This window comes from Symphalangus syndactylus, chromosome 18 (assembly GCF_028878055.3).
Source record: "Symphalangus syndactylus isolate Jambi chromosome 18, NHGRI_mSymSyn1-v2.1_pri, whole genome shotgun sequence".
In the NCBI taxonomy this organism is placed as follows: Eukaryota; Metazoa; Chordata; class Mammalia; order Primates; family Hylobatidae; genus Symphalangus; species Symphalangus syndactylus.
In genome coordinates, this window is record NC_072440.2 from 23,503,705 (window position 1) to 23,524,463 (window position 20,759).

At 48.5% G+C, this 20,759-nt stretch overlaps 1 protein-coding gene across 1 annotated transcript in view; it reads left to right on the forward strand.

Moving 5' to 3' along the window:
- The first annotated feature begins 12,034 nt into the window (after window positions 1-12,034).
- Window positions 12,035-20,759, forward strand: part of XYLT1 (xylosyltransferase 1) — a 371,514-nt gene continuing 362,789 nt past the window's right edge. Inside the window, exon 1 of the mRNA XM_055253692.2 lies at window positions 12,035-12,482. Coding sequence (XP_055109667.2) covers window positions 12,117-12,482 — 366 coding nt within the window. The 5' untranslated portion in view covers window positions 12,035-12,116. The remainder of the gene's footprint in view (window positions 12,483-20,759) is intronic.

Sequence of the window (20,759 nt, forward strand, 5' to 3'; positions counted from 1 at the left end):
ACAGGGTCTGACTCTGTCACCTTGGCTGGAATGCAGTGGTGCAATCTTGGCTCACTGTAACCTCCACCTTCCAGGCTCAAGCCATCCTCTCACCTCAGCCTCCTGAGTATTTAGGACTACGGGCACAGCCACCACCTCCATTTAATTTTTTTTTTTTTTTTTTTTGAGATGGAGTCTCTCTCTGTTGCCCAGGCTGGAGTGCAGTGGGGCAGTCTCGGCTCACTACAACCTCCACCTCCTGGGTTCAAGCGATTCTCCTGCCTCAGCCTCCCAAGTAGCTGTGATTACAGGTGTCTGCCACCACACCCGACTAATTTTTTTGTATTTTTTTCTAGAGACTGGGTTTTGCCATGTTGACCAAGCTGGTCTTGAACTCTTGGCCTCAGGTGATCCACCCACCTCGGCCTCCCAAAGTGCTCGGATTACAGGTGTGAGCCACCATGCCTGACCCCAGCTAATTTTTGTATTTATTGTAGAGATGGGGTTTCTCCATGTTGCTCAGGCTGGTGTTGAACTCCTGGGCTCAAGTGATCGGCCTGCCTTGGCCTCCTAAAGTGCTGGCATTACAGGCATGAGCCACCATGCCTGGCCTCTGGATGATCTTTTCAAGACATCAAAAGGCATATAAACTTTATATTTATATTGCGAACAGCCTTAGTAGGCAGAGATAGTGTCTCCCTTCTGGGCAGAGGGCAGATTTGTTTGCTGTTCAGGCTAATAAAGATAATGCCTCCCTCTGGGACAAAGTTTGAGCAGATTTGCTTGCAGCTCATTATAAAATACAGGGTTTTTCTAAACTCCAGGTTTCTCAGTCATGTGTAGAGCATCTGCCTTGACCCCCTCTGTACCACCCCAGAGACTTGGTGAGGGATGCAGGGAGGGAACTGATGCAAACATGAAGCTCATGCTGCCGCTATGAGGTGGGTAATAGGATCTTTTGTCTCTGATCCAGGAGTCTCATGTCTTCTGCCAGAATTCATGAAGCTGTGGCAGAATACCTTGTTAGTTTGGAAGTATGGTCAAATCCCCAGCCCCTTTTTCAGTTCTTGACAGAGATGTCTATTAGACATCCAAGTGGCGATGCTGGGTGAGCAACGGGGTGCATGAACTTGGAGTTCGGGGAGGAGTACAGCCTGGAAATATAAACATGTGAATCAGAGGATTTTTTTTTTACAGCCATGCATCTGGATGGTGGAGAAGAAAAGTTATGGAATTAAAGCCTGGGAAAAGCCAGCACAGAAAATTGGGGTAAGGAAGGAGAGAGGACAGCTGGAAGAGAAGGGATTAACCAGAGAGGCTGAGAAGGAACAGCTGTGAGATAGGAGAGAACCCAGAGAGTAGCATCCTGGAAGCCAAAGAAATAAATAAGGAGGAAAGAAGGGATAACTGTGACCTTTGTTGCAGTAGGCTAACTATTGAATCTGGTAATAAGGAGGTCACTGATGAGCTTAAGAGCAGCGTGTGTGTGTGTGTGTGTGTGTTAGAAGGACTTAGGAGAAGATGGAAAGGGGAGAATTGGAGATATGGTGAGCTAGACAATGCTTTTGAGGAGTTTTCCTGCAAAAGAAAGAGAAACACGAGATTGAAGCTGTAGAGGGCTGTGGGGCCAGGAAAGAACTTTTTTTTTATTTTATGTTTTTTGAGATGGAGTTTCGCTCTTGTTGCCCAGGCTGGAGTGCAATGGTGCAATCTCAGCTCGGCTGAATCTCAGCTCACCACAACCTCCGCCTCGGGGGTTGAAGCAATTCTCCTGCCTCAGCCTCCCAAGTAGCTGGGATTACAGGCATGTGCCGCCACGCCCAGCTAATTTTGTATTTTTAATAGAGACAGGGTTTCACCATTTTGATCAGGCTGGTGTCAAATTCCTAACCTCAGGTGATCCGCTCGCCTCAGCCTCCCAAAGTGCTGCGATTACAGGCATGAGCCACCACGCCCGGTCAGAACTTTTGTTTTTAACCAAAGAGGGAATCCAAATGCTAGAGGAAATGCTGCTCTCAGGAGGAAGAACTGATGATAAAGGAAGGAGAAAAGGGAAGTGTTGGAGCGATGTCTGCAGATAGGTAAGACAAGGTGGGGTCTCTGGCAGATAGAGGAGTGGGTCTCAACCTGGAGCCTAGAAAGTTTGTTCACAAAAACAGTCCGCAACAACGATGTGGAAAAGTAGGGAAATTAAATGGCAGGAGCTTGGTGGGAACTCTCTTCTGCTTCCTTCCCCTTCCCCGGTCAACCTAGGAAGCAAGGTCCTCAGGCAAGTGGGGAAGGAGGAAAGTCGGAGGTAGGAGGGGAGACAGAGCTGGTGGCTTCATGCCTGGGAGAGTGACAAGACCAGCAAAATGCAGCGATTGAGACAGCATTGAGGACCCACTTGCGGCTCATGGCCTTAGAGGGAGAACCTGTACCTTTATGGTAGCTGTCAGTGTGGCACTCAGAGCTGTGGCAGTTATGCTTCTTACCCTGTGGACGGCATTGTTCTGCCAGGAGGGAGCAGAGCAAGAGATAAAGAGGGCGACTTCTGTGTTTGGGTCCCCGGTTCCAGCTCTTCTCAAATCCCACCTCTATCCCTGAGCTTCTTTCAGTTAGACTGTTTCATTCTATCAGACACGTCATTGTACCAGCTATAGAGACAGACACCCAGCCTGAGTGGCTCCAACTAATAGGGGGCTCATTCTTGGGAGTGAAGAAAAGTCTAAGGATGGGCCGCAGACAGCAGAGCACCAGGAACCCAAGCTGCTTCTTTCTTTCTGGCTCACCACCTGTAGTACTGGCCTCTGTCCTCATGGTCACAGGGCAGCTGCTGGAGCTCCAGGTATCCTTTCTACATTCCAGTCCAAAAGAATGGGAATGATGGCTGGGCACCGTGGCTCATGCCTGTAATCCTAACAGTTTGGAAAGTCGAGGTGGGCGGATTGCTTGAGCTCAGAAGTTAGAGACCAGACTGAGCAACATGGCGAGACCCCCATCTCTACTAAAAATACAAAAATTAGATGTGGTATCGTGTGCCTGTGTCCCAGCTACTTTTGGGGCTGAGGCAGGAGAATTGCTTGGGCCTGGGAGGTCGAGGCTGCAGTGAGCCGAGATTGCACCACTGCACTCCAGCTGGGGTGACAGAGTGAGACCCTGTCTGAAGTTAAGAATAGAAAAAAATAATGGGAATGGCAAGGCACAAAGGGCACTCAATCCCAACTTATTTGGGATCTTCCCTCCCACCCCAAAGGATTTCTTGGGAGCTCTACCAATTGTATCTGCTGTCCTCTTTCCAATCACTCCTAACTTACAGGAAGGCTAAGAACCGTTGCTTTTAGTTTGGGCTCATTATCACCCCAACTAAAATCAGAATTCTTGACCAAACAAGAAAGGAAGAACGGGTATTTGAGAAGCAGCTAACAGACTCTGGCATATCAAACAGGCTTCCAGTGACTCCTGTTTTCCTCGTGGAAGAGAGTTCTTAGAGGTGCAGGTGCAAGGAGAGACTTGCAAGGGTAGCACAGAGGCTGTGAGTCCTCAGAAGGTCAAAATGCTGGGACAAAACAAAGTCAGATCATTTCTTAAGCAATGTGGTGCTTTCTGATTTTCTTCCCTCCTCCCCATCTCCCACCCCCGCCCCCAACACCCTACACTTAGCCCTTGTGGAATAGAATTCTTAGAAGTGCAGGTAAAAGAGATTTGAGAGACACAGAGAGAAATAGCAATAGGTGCAGGATGGGTTGACATTGGGGTGCAGAGAAGAAGCTACAAACAAGATGGGAGAGGTGATTTGGGGACTATGGGGCTGAGCCTGCCGACTTAAAGATACAGGGGCTAAATAGAAACATCTGTGGCATACAGAACCTTTGAGAAGGGTGAGGAGGGTAAAGTTAAGAAATTTAAAAAGTATTTAGACCAAAACTATTTGAGATCTAATACATCAGTTGCTCTCAATTCTTCTTTGGTAAGATGGATATTTTTAACCCTTTTTTTTTTTGGTGAACTTTCTCCTAACCCATTCCATAGCTCCCATCATGACCATGCAAATAGTTATTACTAATCACTTTAAGAAAATCCAAAATGCCCAAAGAATGACAATGAATTTAGCATCATTTGTACATCACACATTTGAAAAATGGGCCTACAGTTATTTGTCCAGTCAATAGATGATGCTTGATGCATAAATGGAATAAGAGTTGTTAAACAGTCGCATTTCTTGAGAAGGTTATGAACACTTCAGTGTCACTGTCTGGGTAAGGTCTGCCCTGACCAACCTGTTTCCCCTTGTCCTATTTTAGTCACTCTAGCAAGTCAGCTTCCTTTTCTTTTTCTTTCTTTTTTTTTTCTTTTAGAGACAGGGTCTTTATCTGACACCCAGGCTGGAGTGCAGTGGTGCAATCTAGCTCACTGTAGCCTTGAACTTCTGGGCTCAAAGGATCAAGTAGCTACAGGTGAGCACTACCACGCCTAATTTTTAAATTATTTTTCTTTGTAGAAAAGAGGTCTGGCTATGTTGCCCAAGCTGGTCTCAAAGTCCTGGACTCAAGCAATCCTCCCGCCTTGCCTCAGCCTCCCAAAGTGCTGGGATTACAGGCATGAGCCACCACGCTCAGCCTCTTTTTATTGTTTTCATAGCACTTATCACTCTCTGATATTACTTGTTTATATATTTGTTTGTCTTGACCTGTCTGCCTCCTTAGAATGCAAGCTTGATGACAGGAGGGACTTTCTGTGTCTTATCCATGGATGAATTCCCATGAATCCCTGGCATGAACACTGTCCTAACTATTGAATCAATTCGCCACAAATATTTGGTGAATATGATTTGTTTAAGTCCTCAGTATACGGCTTGGCACCTAGTAAGTGCTCAATAAATGTTCGCTTTTATTGCCGTCATCGCCATCATTGTCTTCCTTGTTATCGGCACAGTCATAAATAACCCTATGGCCCCAGGGGTTAGATTAGGCACCCATAACATATAATCAACTTTTTTTTTTTTTTTTTTTTTTTAAGATGGAGTCTTGCTTTGTCGCCCAGGCTGGAGTGCAGTGGCACAATCTTGGCTCATTGCAACCACCGCCTTCCAAGTATCTGGGACTACAGGCATACGCCATCATCCCCGGCTAATTTTTGTCATTTTAATAGAGACAGGGTTTCGTCATGTTGGCCAGGCTGGTCTCAAACTCCTGGCCTCAAGTGATCCGCCTGCCTCGGCCTCCCAAAGTGCTGAAATTACAAGGCATGAGCCACCATGCCCAGCCCACAATCAACAAGAAAAAAAAATGTCTGCCAGTGTAGTCTGAGACTTGGACTGCACCCCCTTTTCAAACATCAGAGCCTTGCAAGGGTAGCATAGAGGCCGTGAGTCCTGAGAAGGTCAAAGTGCTGAGACAAATTCAGATCATCTCTTAAGCAATGTGCTGCTGTCTGATTTTCTTCTCTCTTTCCCATCTCCCACTCCTGCCCCAACACCCTACTTTTGCAAATTGATGTGATTTTCTTCTGCACATATGATAGGTGCCCTCTCCACATAGGACCTCGCTTTCCTTTGCTGTCTCCAGATTTTTTTTACAGGAAACTCTGCAGTCAGAGGAATGTTATTTACTACCTAGAGCTCCCTCTGCTGATGCATTGGGTAGATGATTAGCCTGGAAGCCTGAGGATTTCAGCAGAAGCACAGCTGGGCTCGGTGGGGTTTGTCACCTGCCTATGCCTGTGGTCTGATCAGAGGCTGTTTCTTTCTCTTGGACCGGGGACAGAGGCACAGGTGATGCCTCTCTGTCTATGACCTCGCATGCTGTGGGTGGGGCTCCAGGGACGTTCGAGGTCCTGGCTCCTCTGACCTCCATGTGGAATCCTTGTGCTTGCAAATGCTTATTGGAGAGACTCTGGGATTCCTAGTGGGCTGGGAGGGTGTTCAGCGTACCACTCACTGACACTCAGAAACAGGTGACCCACCTGTTCATGATTTCTCTCTCGATGCAGAAGTGAAACCTAGGGGGAATTTTTTAATTTTTCAAGAGCAAAGTCAGGGTCAATTTGTAGAGTCTGGGTGAAAACAGGCTCTAATAAACCAAAAAGAAATAAATGCATGATCGAAATTTTAAAAAAGAATGTATTTGGCTAAATTTAACTCTTAGGCTGAAGTTTATTTAAATGCTGAAGGCATGTCCAGCCCTAGCTCTCTGGCACCTGGGGCAGGAGCATTGAGGCAAGGGGAGAACATTGCTTTACAGACCACCCTGCCAATGCAACCAGGCTAATATTCCTTCAACACTGCAATTGGCCGGTGCTATCATTTTATATAAACTATATGACACTCTGCTATATACACTGCCCCATTTCCCTGCCTCCAACCCCCCAGCCTTAAATCATACATATTATTTTTCTTCACTACTTACAGTTGAGAGTATCGAGGTTTGGTGACATTAAGTAACCCGCCTAACATCGCCCAACTAACAAGTTGCCAAGATGGTGTTTGAACTTGGGTTCCTTGAACTTGTAAGCACGGGGTTCCAACCTGCCAGCATCCCAGGATCATTCCTACCTGCCCCATAGATCAGTGTTCATTCCACTACCAAAATTTGTTCAGTGCCCTGCACTGTGCAAAGCACTAGAAAAAGTAGAGATGAATGGTCCTAACCCGTGGGGGTATGTGCAATCTTCTATCAAAGTCGAGGATGACGTTTTAGTGCTACTTTCTCCAGGCAGCCCTGGATACCTTTGGACACTCATAATTGGCAGTGCCGTACTGTTACTAATAAAAACTAATAAAAATTAAAATAAATAAATAAAAATTAATAATAAATCAGTGGGTGTGGTGATGTGCACCTGTAGTCCCAGCTACTTGAGAGGCTGAGGCCAAACAATTGCTTGAGCCTGGGAGTTTGAGGCTGCAGTGAGCCATGATTGTGCCACTGCACTCCAGTCTGGTCAACAGAGTGAGAGCCTGTCTCACATAAATGAAGAAAAATAAATAAGACACGTATCATCTAACATTTACGGAGCACTTACTATGTGTCAGTCACTATAGGAAAAAGCCTTTCTTATGGATTATCTCATTGAATCCTTATAAGAAACTTATGAGAATGGCCCTTTTATCAGCCTCATTTTACAGATGAGAAAACTGAGGCCTCGAGGTAAACAATTGATACTTAGAAATCTGAGTCAAAAAGTAGCAGAGCTGAGTAAACCTGGGAAATCTGGCTCTTAACCGTTTTTGCACACTGACTTGGCTGTGGCTGCCCCCTCCTCTGACCCCAACCCACGCCTGTGTTATCCCCTGACCTCTTTTGACAGCTCCTTGAGAGAGAAGAACCCTGTGCCCCTGGCCTCCTACTTTCTCTCACAGCCCCCAGCTCAGTGCTGGGCACACCTAGGAGCTGAAAACTACTGATTAACTGATTTACTCCCCACTTCACTGGAAAATGATGATGAAACAAGATTTGGGGTGGAGGTGGGGAGGGAATCCCACAGATCAGTCTGGGGCTTCTTTACAGCTCTGGCTCTTGGTCAAGTGAGATTAGGAACGATATTTTAAGAGCAGAGTTCCTTAGGAAATCTTCTACACGCCTATATTTTGCTTGCCTAGCATGATGCCCGGCACATAATAGGGTCCAATATATCTTTGTTGAATGACTGAATGAGCTTTAAAAATTCTAAGGAGGCCGGGCGCGGTGGCTCACGCTTGTAATCCCAGCACTTTGGGAGGCCGAGGCGGGCGGATCACGAGGTCAGGAGATCGAGACCACGGTGAAATCCCGTCTCTACTAAAAATACAAAAAAAAATTAGCCGGGCGTGGTGGCGGGCGCCTGTAGTCCCAGCTACTCGGAGAGGCTGAGGCAGGAGAATGGCGTGAACCCGGGAGGCGGAGCTTGCAGTGAGCCGAGATTGCGCCACTGCACTCCAGCCTGGGCGACAGAGCGAGACTCCGTCTCAAAAAAAAAAAAAAAAATTCTAAGGAATCTCACTGCTGTTGCTAGGGCTGCTGCTGGAGTCTCAGGCGGTGCTTTTCGGCTCTGTCTTATACATCAAGCTCTGCCTGTCTCGCTTTTACACCACAGTGGAAACCAAAGGCAGGGCCCCTTCGAATGCAAAGTGGCTGCTTTTGCTTGGTTTGGCTTAGAAGACATGATGCCCGGCCCCTGCTCCCAGGGGGTTCTGGCACCGCCCAAACCAACTGCGCCTCCTGGTACTGAGATATATGTGCATTTCAGATTCGTCAAAATTCACGCCCTTCTCCCACTCCAAGCCACCTGCTGTTCTGATCTCATCTTTGCCTCACCTCCTTACCCAAAGATTCTTGAGGTGCAGGAAGACAGCTCCAGTGACCCCAGAAGCTTGCCTTCCTATTCTCCGAACTCGGGTGATTTTTCATCCTAAAACCATCACATAAGCTGTTTATGGCATCCATAACCCGCCTGGAGCCTTTAAACCTCTTTCTTGCGTGGCTTTTTATGAGTCCGAGATAAACAAACAACTCTCTCTCTCCAGGGACTTGGAGCCCAGATCCTTAACCTCACTCCTTAAGCCCATGGCCCCTGAGGGAGCGGAGCCAGAGGGTGGGCCCCAAAGGACTGTGGTTAAATGTGCGATGTGGAGGAAGCAGATAACATCATTGCTGCTAACGGGGAAAATGCGGCCAGAGACCTTGAAGCAAAGATGAGCCAGAGGGCAGGGTTGCCAAGAGACTCCAGAGCAGCCTCTGCTGGGTTGAGAAGCTCAGCTGAGCTTCTGGCAACATGTCAGATCTTGGGGGCTGTCTCCTCCAACCCCTCATTTGGCACTAAAGAAATCTAAGTCCTGGGAGGGGAGGTGGCTTGGCCAAGGTCATATAGCCTCGGGGAGGCTGCGTGGAATAAATGACGGAATCTGTTCCCTGCACCCACTTCTTTCCCATCAGACCCTGATCTCTATAGGGCATCCAAGTCATTACAGGGAGGCTGGCTTCACCCCAATGGTGGAGGTGAAATATGGGATCTTGGCCAAGTTGATCGGCATTTTCTAACTCCCTGGCCACATTGATTGGTCTCGGAGTGACCCAGAACTTAAGGCTGGTCTAATCAGAAGAAAAATCTCTGAACCTTTGAGGAAAATCCTGGGAAATACTGGCCCTCCTTTCCCTGGGCTAGAAATGAACACAGGATACAAAGTGGTTGCAGCAGCTGAGGCCAGGCATCGTGTGACATCAAGAGGGAATAAGGTAGACTCCACGGAAAGCAGAGAGGAGAGATGGAAAGAAAAGGAATCCCAGGTGATAGTTCTGAGTTGCTAGATCAAACCTCACCTGAAGCCTTTCCTCTGCAATGTTCAGCTACATGATCCAGTAAAGTCTATTTTTAAGACAGACTGGGCTGGGCACAGTGGCTGATGCCTGTAATCCCAACACTTTGGGAGGCTGAGGCAGGCAGATCACCTGAGGTCAGGAGTTTGAGATCAGCCTGGCCAACATGGTGAAACCTCGCCTCTACTAAAAACGCAAAAATTAGCTGAGCGTGGTGGCACGTGCCTGTAATCCCAGCTGCTCGGGAGGCTGAGGCATGAGAATCACTTGAACCCAAGAGGCAGAGGTTGGAGTGAGCCGAGATCACACCACTGCACTCCAGCCTGGGTGATGGAGTGAGACTGTGTCCAAAAAAAAAAAAAAAAAAAAGACTAACTCTTATTACTGTTAGTAATAGATGTTCTTGCTTGTAAACAAAATATCCCCAACTGATAAACAGATGACTGGTGGCCCTAGAAACTTGCCTCTGGTCTTTTACTCCTGGTTAGGGGTGCTGGGCCCAAAGGGAAGGCCTCTATGCCTGGCTACATGCCTGGCTAAGCTTTAGATACAACTAAGGTTGACTGGTTTGGAGTTTAGAACCCCCACTAGCAGACATTTTATACTTCCCTTGTTCAGGCAAGTGGGTTGGCTAATTACATGGGTTCAGAAAGCATTTTCTTGGCACTTACTCCTGTCCTGCCCTCATGAACCCTTAGCATTTTTGCACATCTCTATAGCAATGCTTATCTCACCATATATATATATATATATATATATATTTATATTTTATATATTTACGTATAATATAAATATATATATATATTTATATATATATGTTTTTTAGATGGAGTCTTGCTCTGTCACCCAGGCTGGAGTGCAGTGGTGTGATCCCGGCTCACTGCAGCCTCTGCCTCCTCGATTCAAGCGATTCTCTTGCCTCAGCCTCCTGAGTAGCTGGGATCAGGGGTGTGTGCCACCACACCCGGCTAATTTTTGTATTTTTAGTAGAGACGGGGTTTCGCCATGTTGGCAAGGCTGATCTCGAACTTCTGACCTCAGGTGATCCGCCTGTTTTGGCCTCCCAAAGTGCTGCGATTGCAGGCATGAGCCACTGCGCCCAGGCCTATCTCACTATATTTTAATGATTAACATCTACATCAGGCTTCTCTAGACCTCAGGCTTGCTGAAGATGACATTAAACCTCATTCACCTTTGGATGCGTGCACCTGGCCCAGTGTCTGACACAAGCTTTGTATTCACGGATGCTTCTGGAGTGGATGAAACAATCTCTTCCTGCTCCCTGCCTCTTTGTCTGATGAGCCTTCATTACACTCCACTTTCTTCCCTTTGTAAATTAGGATGAGGTGAAAAAGCACAGCAGACAAGATGCGAAGCATTCACGCCAAGTCCTCAATTCACAAACTGAGGATTTGATCTGCGGTTGTATTCCCAGAGTGCTAGGTCCCGTATGGGACACCAACTCCATCCCATATGCTCACTGTTCTGCGCTGCTGTGTATAAAGCCCTGGGCAAGAGGACAAGGGAGGGAAAAACCGGAAAGACTGAGTCAGGGAAGGCTCGGGATGAAATTTGAGTCCGTTGGGATCATTCTGCCTAAACGACAGAGGAGAGAGCTTGGGCCCGGGGAGGAGTCCCCCTCCTCCTGGCTCAAGGTCACTAGGACAGACCAGTCAGGATGGGAAAGAACTCCACTTTCAGGAGCAAGACCTGTTTCCCCAGGAACTGGGCCCTGTGCAGACAAGAAGGCGGACTTCAGGATGGATGGGGAAAAGGACACGCTGGGAGGCTCCCGGGCCAGCCTCTGGGGCTTGCATCCTGAGAAGGTTTGAGTAACTCCACGGGTCTCCCTGTTGCCGCTATACCACTTGCCAACTGGGTTTGGAGTCTCTTGGCTTGTGAGTCCTCAGGGACCAGAGAAGTGACTCAGTGAACACTTAGTACATCCTTGGCACCGGGGATTGTGTGTGATTCAGGAGTCACTCACAGAGCTTGTGCTGATTAACTCCAGAAACTCACCCAAAGCCTCCTCCCCACCCCTTCTAGCCCAGGATGAAGGGATCAGACTGTGGCTCTGACACTCCTAAAATGTTTCTCACGTGTCCACCTGCCAACTGGTCTGGTACCGACAGAAGATCCCTGGACCGCGAACTCCGGGGCTAGGAGCTTCCGCCATGCACTGCCTCCTTCCAGCGGCCCACAGGGAAAACAGGACCTCGGGACCCCCTCTCTTCCTGACCTCCCCTGGATTCTGACCGGGCCCACCCTCAACCAAAGCTCCCCTGTTTCGCTGCCCCCGCCTCTCTTTTTCCGCCTTGGGAATTGTCCCCCTCGCCCCCCATCCTACTCCCACTACGTCCTGGGGGGTGTCTGTCTTCTCTGATCGCCCCCACCCCCTTTCTTTCCCTCCTGCTTTTCCTCCCTCGGCTCCGCCCCCAGGCCCCGCCCTCTCCGCCCCGGCCCGCGTCCCCCCGGCCCCTTCCCCATCACCCTCCCCTCACAGGGGTGTGGGGAGGGGGCACCGCGCGGGCCAGGCGCCCGCCCCTCCCTGCGCGCCCCGTCCTCGAGCGCGCGCCCGGCGCCCCCCTCCGCGGCCTCCCGGCTCCCGCCTCCCCGCCTTCTCCTCCTCCTGGTGACGTCCGGGTCCCTGCCCGTCTGAAAACTCCGCGCCGCGGCGGTGGAGGCGGCGGCGGCGGCAGCGGCGGCGGCGGCGGCGGAGGAGGAGCAGCGGCGAGCCGAGGCGGCGGCGGCGGCGGCCCGAGCGGGAGCCCGAGCGGCAGCCAGCGGCCGCGGGAGCCGCGGGGAGCGCGGGGGCGGCCCGGAGCGCGCCGGGGTCCCCGCGTCCCGCTCGCCGGCCGCGCTCCGAAGATGGTGGCGGCGCCGTGCGCCCGGAGGCTGGCCCGGCGCTCGCACTCGGCGCTGCTCGCGGCGCTCACGGTGCTGCTGCTGCAGACGCTGGTCGTGTGGAATTTCAGCAGCCTCGACTCCGGGGCCGGGGAGCGCCGCGGGGGCGCAGCGGTCGGCGGCGGGGAGCAGCCGCCCCCGGCCCCGGCCCCGCGCCGGGAGCGCCGGGACCTGCCTGCCGAGCCGGCTGCAGCCCGAGGAGGAGGAGGAGGAGGCGGCGGCGGCGGAGGAGGAGGACAGGGGCCCCAGGCGCGGGCGCGGGGAGGCGGCCCCGGAGAACCGCGGGGACAGCAGCCGGCCAGCCGGGGGTCACTGCCCGCCCGGGCTCTGGTAAGATGCCCTTTCGGCTCGCGCCCCGCGGCGAGGGAGGGAGGAAGGCAGCCCGACCCCACGCCCCCCTAGCCCTTGAACTCGGTCATCAGACTGGGACTCTGCAAGCCTACCGACTGCACATCGCCTCTTGCCCCGGGAAGCCGGGTGGGGTCCCTGCCAAGGGTCAGGGGTCGTGGGCTGCCCCTTTCAGAGTCTGAACACGGACCCCTTGGGGTCTGGGGGAAGTTGTCTCCAGTGGGGGCGCTTTGGGGGTTACCGGAGCCTGGCTGGGCTCCTGTTCCCCATCACTCTTGCCGGGGACCCCAGTTGACTTGTTCCGTGCGTGTAGGTCTTGGTGCCTGGCTCCCTGCCTGAGTGAGTGGATCGCGCCGGATCCTCAGCCGCTGCTCCTGGGCGGTTGTCGCAGCAGCATCTCTTTGGTTTTTGCCGAGCTGGGTGTAGACAGATGAGCCCTCTGTTCGTCCTGGCCTGCGATGAGGGCTGAGCTGGCCGTCCCAAGTGCCCCACCATGTCCCTGAATCAATACTCAGTCCGGGGTGTCTGGTCTTACTTTGGGTCTTCTGTTGGGTCTTCTGTTTCTCCTCTCTGGATGTTTGAGCCTTCCGTCTTCACCTTCTCTGTCTCTAACCTTGCCGTCTCCCGTGCCCTCTGTGACTTTATCTCCTGCCCATCTCCAGTTGCAGGGCATGGCTCCTTCTCCTAGCTGGTTGTCTCTGTCTTTCTGTCTTGTTGCAGCCGGTTCGGGTCACCAGCTGTGTGTCCGACCACACCGTCAGGGCTTCCACTCCTGTGGGATTACTTTGCCCTTCGTGGGTGTGAGCAGTCAGGGCTCTGAAACCGTTTCTTCCGCAGATCTGGGGCCATCTGGGTGGCTGGGTGGGGAACTGACTTGTCTTCCTAGCCTGTCCCTAACTTCTCCAGGGATACCTTTCCCACCTTCTCTGGGCTGCCTTGCCCAGCCTACTGAGCTAGGAGCAGGAGCACATGGGGCAGGAGGCCAGAGTCCCCAGTTCAGAGCCAAGGTCTCAGTTCCCCAGGGGCGTGAGTTCTGCCTTAGGGCATAGCCAATGTGTTGTGTGTCTGTCTGTTTCTTCATCACACTACTTGTCTGCAAGGATTTGCCTAGGCGCTAAAGGATATTAGACACCAGGGGGATGGCTTCAGGATCCTGAAGACCGAATGCATATCTCTATCATTTGTGACTTTGGAAGTCCTCACTGAAGACTGCCTTCGTACACAGCGTGATGCTTTCTGAGCTGCTAAACTTCTTCAGAGTCTGTGCGACCCTTTCTTCCGGAGTGCAGCTCTTCATGCCTGAGAGCTGAGCCAGTCCCAAGACGTGATGTGATGGCATTTCACGTTGCTGTGTGGGTAGCAGGGAGAAGTCTTTCCCTCATTTGCGGGGAGAATAGTGGTGTGAGCTGCCTGATGGAGAACCAGAGCATTCTACTGTCCTGCCATCTCTTCTTTACAGAGAGGGGTACTCTGAAACGCTGCCTTTGAACTCCTGGAGTTGATAGTGATGGGTTCCCGCAGAAATGCAATTAGAAGTTCTTTGTGCATCCAGAGCCCAGGAGGTGGGGTGGGAGGGTTCTGTGTCGTGTGCTGCTGGTCCAGTGTAGGAACGTGTAGGGGAGACATGGTGGGGGAAGCCTGGGGCTTACTGTGTCCTTTGCATCTGGGGGTTCATAGTGGGTTCAGGAGGTACCTTTAGGATGCACATAGCACCTGTTGAAACAAACGAAGAGAAGGAGGGAGGCAGGGCTAGCTGATTTCTTCATAGGTCCCCGGCATTGTAAGCATCCACCCCCACCCCCTCTCTGTGTGCTCGGCTCAGTGTTTTACTCTCTCACACCCAGCTCAGCCTCTGAGAGATCTGCGGTTGGGGAGGTAGGTGGGAACACACTATTTTCCTTTTTACTTCCTTTTGGAATTTCAGTTCCAGCAGCAGAGTTGCTTTGCTTTTCTGAAACTCTGCTTCCAACTGCAAGTTCAGTTACTCTCCCCACACCTGCATGTCCTAGTGTCTCAATTTCTTTACCTTCCAAGATGGACATTTATGTATTTTTTTTTTCTTTTGGTTCTCTTTTTTTTAGCTGTGTACCATGCTGTTGACTGTTGTCGCTCGGCGCTTTGTATTTTATTTCATTTGCTTGACTCTCTCTTCCTCTCCCCCCACACCTACTCCATGGCCTGCTAAATCCTGAAATCACAGTACAGACAGGCTGGCTGGAGCCTGGGGTCTGTCCTACTCTGACTGTGCCCACCCAGTTCCTGCCCTTCCATGGAGCTCCAGCAGACCAGAAGGGGGCAGGCTGTTCCCAAAGTCTGGTATAGCTGGAGCTTGGGTTGCAGGCAAGGAGAGGACCAGACCTTTTCGCAAGCAATACAGGCCCTTGAAATGTGCAGTTTGTTTCCAAACCCCGCCGAGGCTGCCAGGATGATGCTTTGGAGGGAGATTCAGCAGTGGGACATTTAAAGAAACAAATCCCCGTGATTTTCCAGATGGCTCTTGTAGAGAGCTGGTTAGACACATGCTTCGAAGAAGATGCTTTAGCTCGGTGCTCTGTTGCAGGCGGGGATGGGGTGGGTGGACAGCCTTGGCTCTTGCACGTAGAGGGGACCTGTGTCCTGGGTTGCTGGTGGGTGTGTTACAGAGAGTGTCAGGCAGGCATTGTGTATAGGGCATTTCCGAAGCCAGATCTTCCTCCTTCCTGATGCCCACAGCGTGAGAGCATTTGTCCTTTTTATGTTTGGGGAGCTGCGCTTCGGTAGAAGGCCCTGATTGTATTTTTGGTGTACTTAAGAAGCCAAGAGGAAACACCCTGTTTCTGAAGTAGACAGAGTCAGAGGGCGTGTCCATAAAAGATCTGCAAGCTCTCCTTTTCCTCTCAGCCTCTTTCAAAGCTCTTAAATATTAGAATTATTGGGTGGATTGCAGCTGTTTTGTGGCTGACACTGATTCCTTCACTGGGTCTCCAGTAAGCTGTGGATTTTACTGTCATCTCAGAATTTAAGAAACAGATGGACTCCCTTATAAAGGGAGGAAAAATATGGGGAGAGCTGTCACAAGGATCAGCCTACAGGTTCTGAATAGATTTTGGAGAAAATGAAAGAGAGCTGTGTGTGTTAATGTAATGAATGTTTATTTTCTTTCCCTTAGTGACTCTCTTCTTGAAGTCCCCACATTTATTGCTCATGTTCTTAGATAAACTGTTATTCAGTAAGTTTCATTTAAGAAATCTAATTTTTTATTACCCTTCCCACCCCCTGCCTGCCGCCTTACATAAGCACACAAAGTAGAATGGGGTTTCTGTATTATCCGACCCCTTTGAAATGTTGATTTTTCGGCAGAAATTCCTCATACTTCACATTACTCAGATAACTCAGGACTCTTAGACATCAGCAGTGACTTTGAAAGATCCGTTCACTGGCTTTAGATCACCTCTGCTTCTAACAGCCTTGGAGGCGTAGCTTTTCTTCCTTTCCAGATGTTCTGAGACCACAGAACACAGGGTATTTTATTGATGGTTCGTTTTTTTTTTCACACTTTCAATGGAGTTTTATTTTGTTTGAGCGACGCATTACACTTTGTATACAGAAATATGCATCATTGAATAATATTTATCTTACTGCAAATGTTGCCATCTGTTTAAATCATATACTGGAAAATGTTAAAATAGATAAGTAAAAGTAGAAATAATATACATAGGTATAGATATGTTTGTAATATACATTCTAACATATCTGTTCATTCACCTTCCTTCCGGTCTTTTCACACTTCAGACGTTCTCTTCGGTTTATCAATTCATTTTTTAAAAATCTTCCAGAAGGTCGGGTGGTCAAACGCTTGCTATTTTTCACCTAGGAAGCCAGCTATGGCATAAGTTCTTATTTACTGGTGACTGTTCAGTTTTGATTCATGGTTTTAATAGAAGAGAAAATTTGGTGGCTTGAGTTAAAGCAGAGATTTGACATCACCACGTCATTGTGTATGTGTGTGTGTATCCTGAGAAAGCAAAGATATCCTTAGGGATAGCTCTGAAATAAGAGTCTGCCCCCCCACACCCTGCTCCAGAGCTGTTTATGATCCATAAGGTCATAAATCCATCTATATGAGTGTTTCAGTGCAGAAGAACTTCACACGCACACCTGTTGGACTGCACAGGTGAGGTTGAGAGTCTCTATCTTCTGACCAAGTGCTACCTTAAGAGCTGCCACTTATGATCTCTCTCTTTCCTTTTCCTTTGCATTTCCCCATTTCTACAGATCCAGATCCCCATCTACCAGAAACAATAAGAAAATTTTCTGCCTTGGGGAAAATAAAAAATAACTAAAAAACAAACTCAATCTCAACAAAGCCTACATTCTAAAGAAGGGGTGGGGGAACAGTAGAAAATGACCCAAGAAGTATGTGCGAGGCCCCAGCACCAATGAAAGAGGCCTCTGTTGAGTACCCTCAGGCCTGACATACCTGGGTTCACCTCCTGGCTCGGCCCTTTCTCATGCCCCTAATCTTGGGCAAGTCACTGTAATTTCGGTCCTCTGTGAGTGTGAGCTACCTCATAGGGCTGTATGAGGATGAAATGTAGCAATATATATGAACTCATGTGGGCCTGTTCCTTAATCAGTGCTCAAAAGTGAGCTGTTCATAAAAGGAAATTCTTGGTGTGTTTGAAAATAAGGAATTTCTTGCAGTTATTCATTTTCCCGCACAGTGTAGGGTGCGAGTAAATCCAAGGCAGTAGAATGAATATAGCTGTTTCTGTGTGAGCAGGACGGAATGTGGTAGAGGAAGGAGTACTGACATTTATTGAGTGCCTGCTGTGTGCCAGGCATCATTTAGGTATTTTGCATACGTTAGGTTATTAAATGCTCACCCCCCCAGAAAGAAACACAAAAAATTTCCAGGAAGGAAGACAGTATTACACAACTGATAAAAAGTTAAAACTAAGGACACCCGGCTAGAAATCGCTGGTCATGATGGCTTGTTATGTGGCAGGAATAATGGAGGGATTTGTAAATATTACCTTACTGTCTTACTGATTTCTCCCAACTTTGTGGGGTAGGACTTTTGCTGTCCCCAGGAGGAAACTGAAGCTCAAAGAAGTGAAGCTGCTTGCTCATGAAGTTCACAGAGCTGGGGAGTAGCAGAACTGAGATCCAAACCTAGGCCTGCCCGTTTCCAAAGATGCCACCTTTCTGAGTTGCGTTTCTTTTGCATGGTTTGTTGAAAAACTCTAAATGCAACCATACCATTCCCAAAAATCTTTTTTTTTTTTTTTTTTTTTTTTGAGACAGCGTCTCGCTCTATCACCCAGGCTGGAGTGCAGTGGCATGATCTCGGCTCACTGCAACCTCTGCCTCCTGGGTTCAAGCAATTCTTGTGCCTCAGCCTCCTGAGTAGCTGGGATTACAGGTGTGCACCACCATGCCTGGCTAATTTTTGTATTTTAGTAGAGACAGGGTTTCACCATGTTGGCCAGGCTGTTTTCGAACTCCTGGCCTCGTGATCCGCCTGCCTTGGCCTTCCAAAGTGCTGGGATTTTAGGCCTGACCCACTTTGCCCAGTCCCCAAAATCTTTATTCTACTTTTCTCACTTCTTGTTGCAGATTCCTAAAAAGTTACCAACCCTAGAAAAGCAGGAGACATGCAATTTATGTTGAATCAGACCCCTAACTCATGATGCAAATACAAGGGTAGTAATAAGGATAATAAGAATAATAATAATAATGGCTGCATAGCAGTTATGATGTGTTAGGTGGTTTTAAAAATGGATACGTAATAGTTTTACATATTTTGGGGTACATGTGATATTTTGATAGGTTCATATAATGTGTAATTATTAACTCAAAGTAAGTGGGATATTCATGACCTCCAACATTTATCTTTACTTTATTGTCAGAGACACTGAAATTCTTCTCTTCTAGCTTTTTTTTTTTTTTTTTTTTTTTTTTGAGACAGTTTTGCTCTGTTGCCCAGCCTGGAGTGCAGTGGCGCAATCTTGACTCACTGCTACCTCTGCCTCTCAGGTTCAAGCAATTCTCCTGCCTCAGCCTCCTGATTAGCTGGGATTACAAGCACCCGCCACCACACCTGGCTTATTCTGTTTGTATTTTTAGTAGAGATGAGGTTTTGCCATGTTGGCCAGGCTGGTCTTAAACTCCTGGCCTCGGGTGATCCGCCTGCCTCCGCCTCCCAAAGTGCTGGGATTATAGATGTGAGCCACTGTGCCCGGCTCTTCTAGCTATTTTGAAATATACAATAGATTATCGTTAACGATAATCACACTACTGGACTACCAGACACTAGAGCTTATTCCTTCTATCTAACTGGATTTTTATCCTTCCAATCAACATCTTCCTCCTCACTCCCCTAATCACTTATCTACTCTCTATCTTCTCGCCATCTACTTTTTTAGCTCCTACATAGGAGTGAGAACATGTCATATTTGTCTCTAAATGCTTGGCTTATTTCAGTTAATATGGCCTCTGCTTTATTCATGTTGCTGCAAACGACAGGATTTCACTTTTTAACAGCTGACTAATATTCCACTGTGTGTGTATACCACATTTTCTTTATCCATTCATCCATTGATGGGCACTTAACTTGATTTCATATCTTGGCTATTGTGAAGAATGTTGCAGTAAGCATGAGAGTGCAGATAGCTCTTCGATTTATTGATTTCCTTTCCTTTGGATAATTAATTCCTTTCCTGTGTAGACACAGTAGTGGGATTGCCAGATCATATGGTAGTTCTGTTTTCAGATTGTGAAGAACCTTCATACTCTTCTCCATAGTGGCTGTACTGATTTACCTTCCCACCAACGCTGTATGAGGGTTCCGTTTTCTCACGTCCTCACCAGTGTCTGTTATTTTTTGTCTTCTTGATAAGAGCCCTTTCAGGTGGGGTGAGATGGTATCTCATTGTGCTGTTGATTCACAGTTCCCTGGTGATTAGTGATGCTGTGCATTTTTTTATATATCCATTGGCCATTTGTATGTCTTCTTTTGAGAAATATCTATTCAGCTCTTTTGCCCGTTTAAAAAATTGGACTACTTCTTTTTTTGCTGTTGAGTTGTTTGAGTTCTTTATATATTTTGGTTCTTAATCCCTTGTCAGATGGGTAGTTTGCAAATATTTTCTTCCATTCTGTAGATTGTTTAACTTGATGTGACCCTGTTTGTCTATTTTTGCATTTGTTGCCTGTGCTTTTGAGGTCTTACCCAAAAAAAATTCTTGCTCAAGGTCCTGAAGTGTTTCCCCAATGTTTTTTTTCTCTAGTTGTCTCATAGTCTTGGGTCTTAGATTTAAGTCTTTAATCTATTTTGATTTGGTTTTTGTATATGGTGAGTGATGGGGCCTAGTTTCATTCTTAAGTTTATCCATAGGTAATGGTTATCCCATTTTTCCAGCACTACTTATTGAAGACTTTCCTTTCCCCAGCGTCTGTTCTTGATGCCTTTGTCAAAAATAAGTTGATATAAAAGTGTGGATTTATTTCTGGGTTCTCTATTCTGTTTGCCAGGCACTGTTCTAAACCCTTTTTGTGCATGAACTCATTTAATCCTTCAAGCTGTGTACTATTATATTTTCAACAGTCAAGAATTGAACTTGAAATTGGCTAGAGAGAGGAGTCTTGAATTCAGCTCTCTCTAACCAAGGGAGAAGGGGAGGAGGGGGCAAGAGGATATTGTTCAGGGTTCTTTGGCCAGGGAAAATGGCCTTTCTTTCAACCACAGCAGACTTCCTGCTGCTGCATTCCTTCAGACGGCTCTGTGGTTGGCCCACTGAGGAGCCCACCACTTGTACCTGAGAGCCTGGGTCTGCAGCACACTGGAGAGTTATCTCAATAAACATGTAGTGCGGATCGTCTTGTGGACACTTCCTTCCGCCTGCAACAGAAACTACCCGTTTGCCCGCAGATGCTCATCAGATGGTGCCCATGTGCTCTCTGGGTTCGGTTGCCCCCTCCCTGATTGGAAACCAGAGGCATCACAAAGAAGATGGGTGTGGGGTGGGGTGTCACCTTAGCCCTGAACCTGGACACTGGCATTATTAGTGTCAGGAACTGCAAACCCAGACACCCTGCCAGATGAGGAAGGGGTGGGACCCATTCTCAAGCTTTGTGTGTGTGGACGAGTGTGTCTTATCTTTCAGGGCCACCTAGGGGCAATGAATGGATCTGTCTTGTCCCAGGCCTGGTTTGTCCCAGCCAGGTGACTACTGCTTATCTGGACATCTAATCCAGGCTAATGTGTCAGTGGATGCT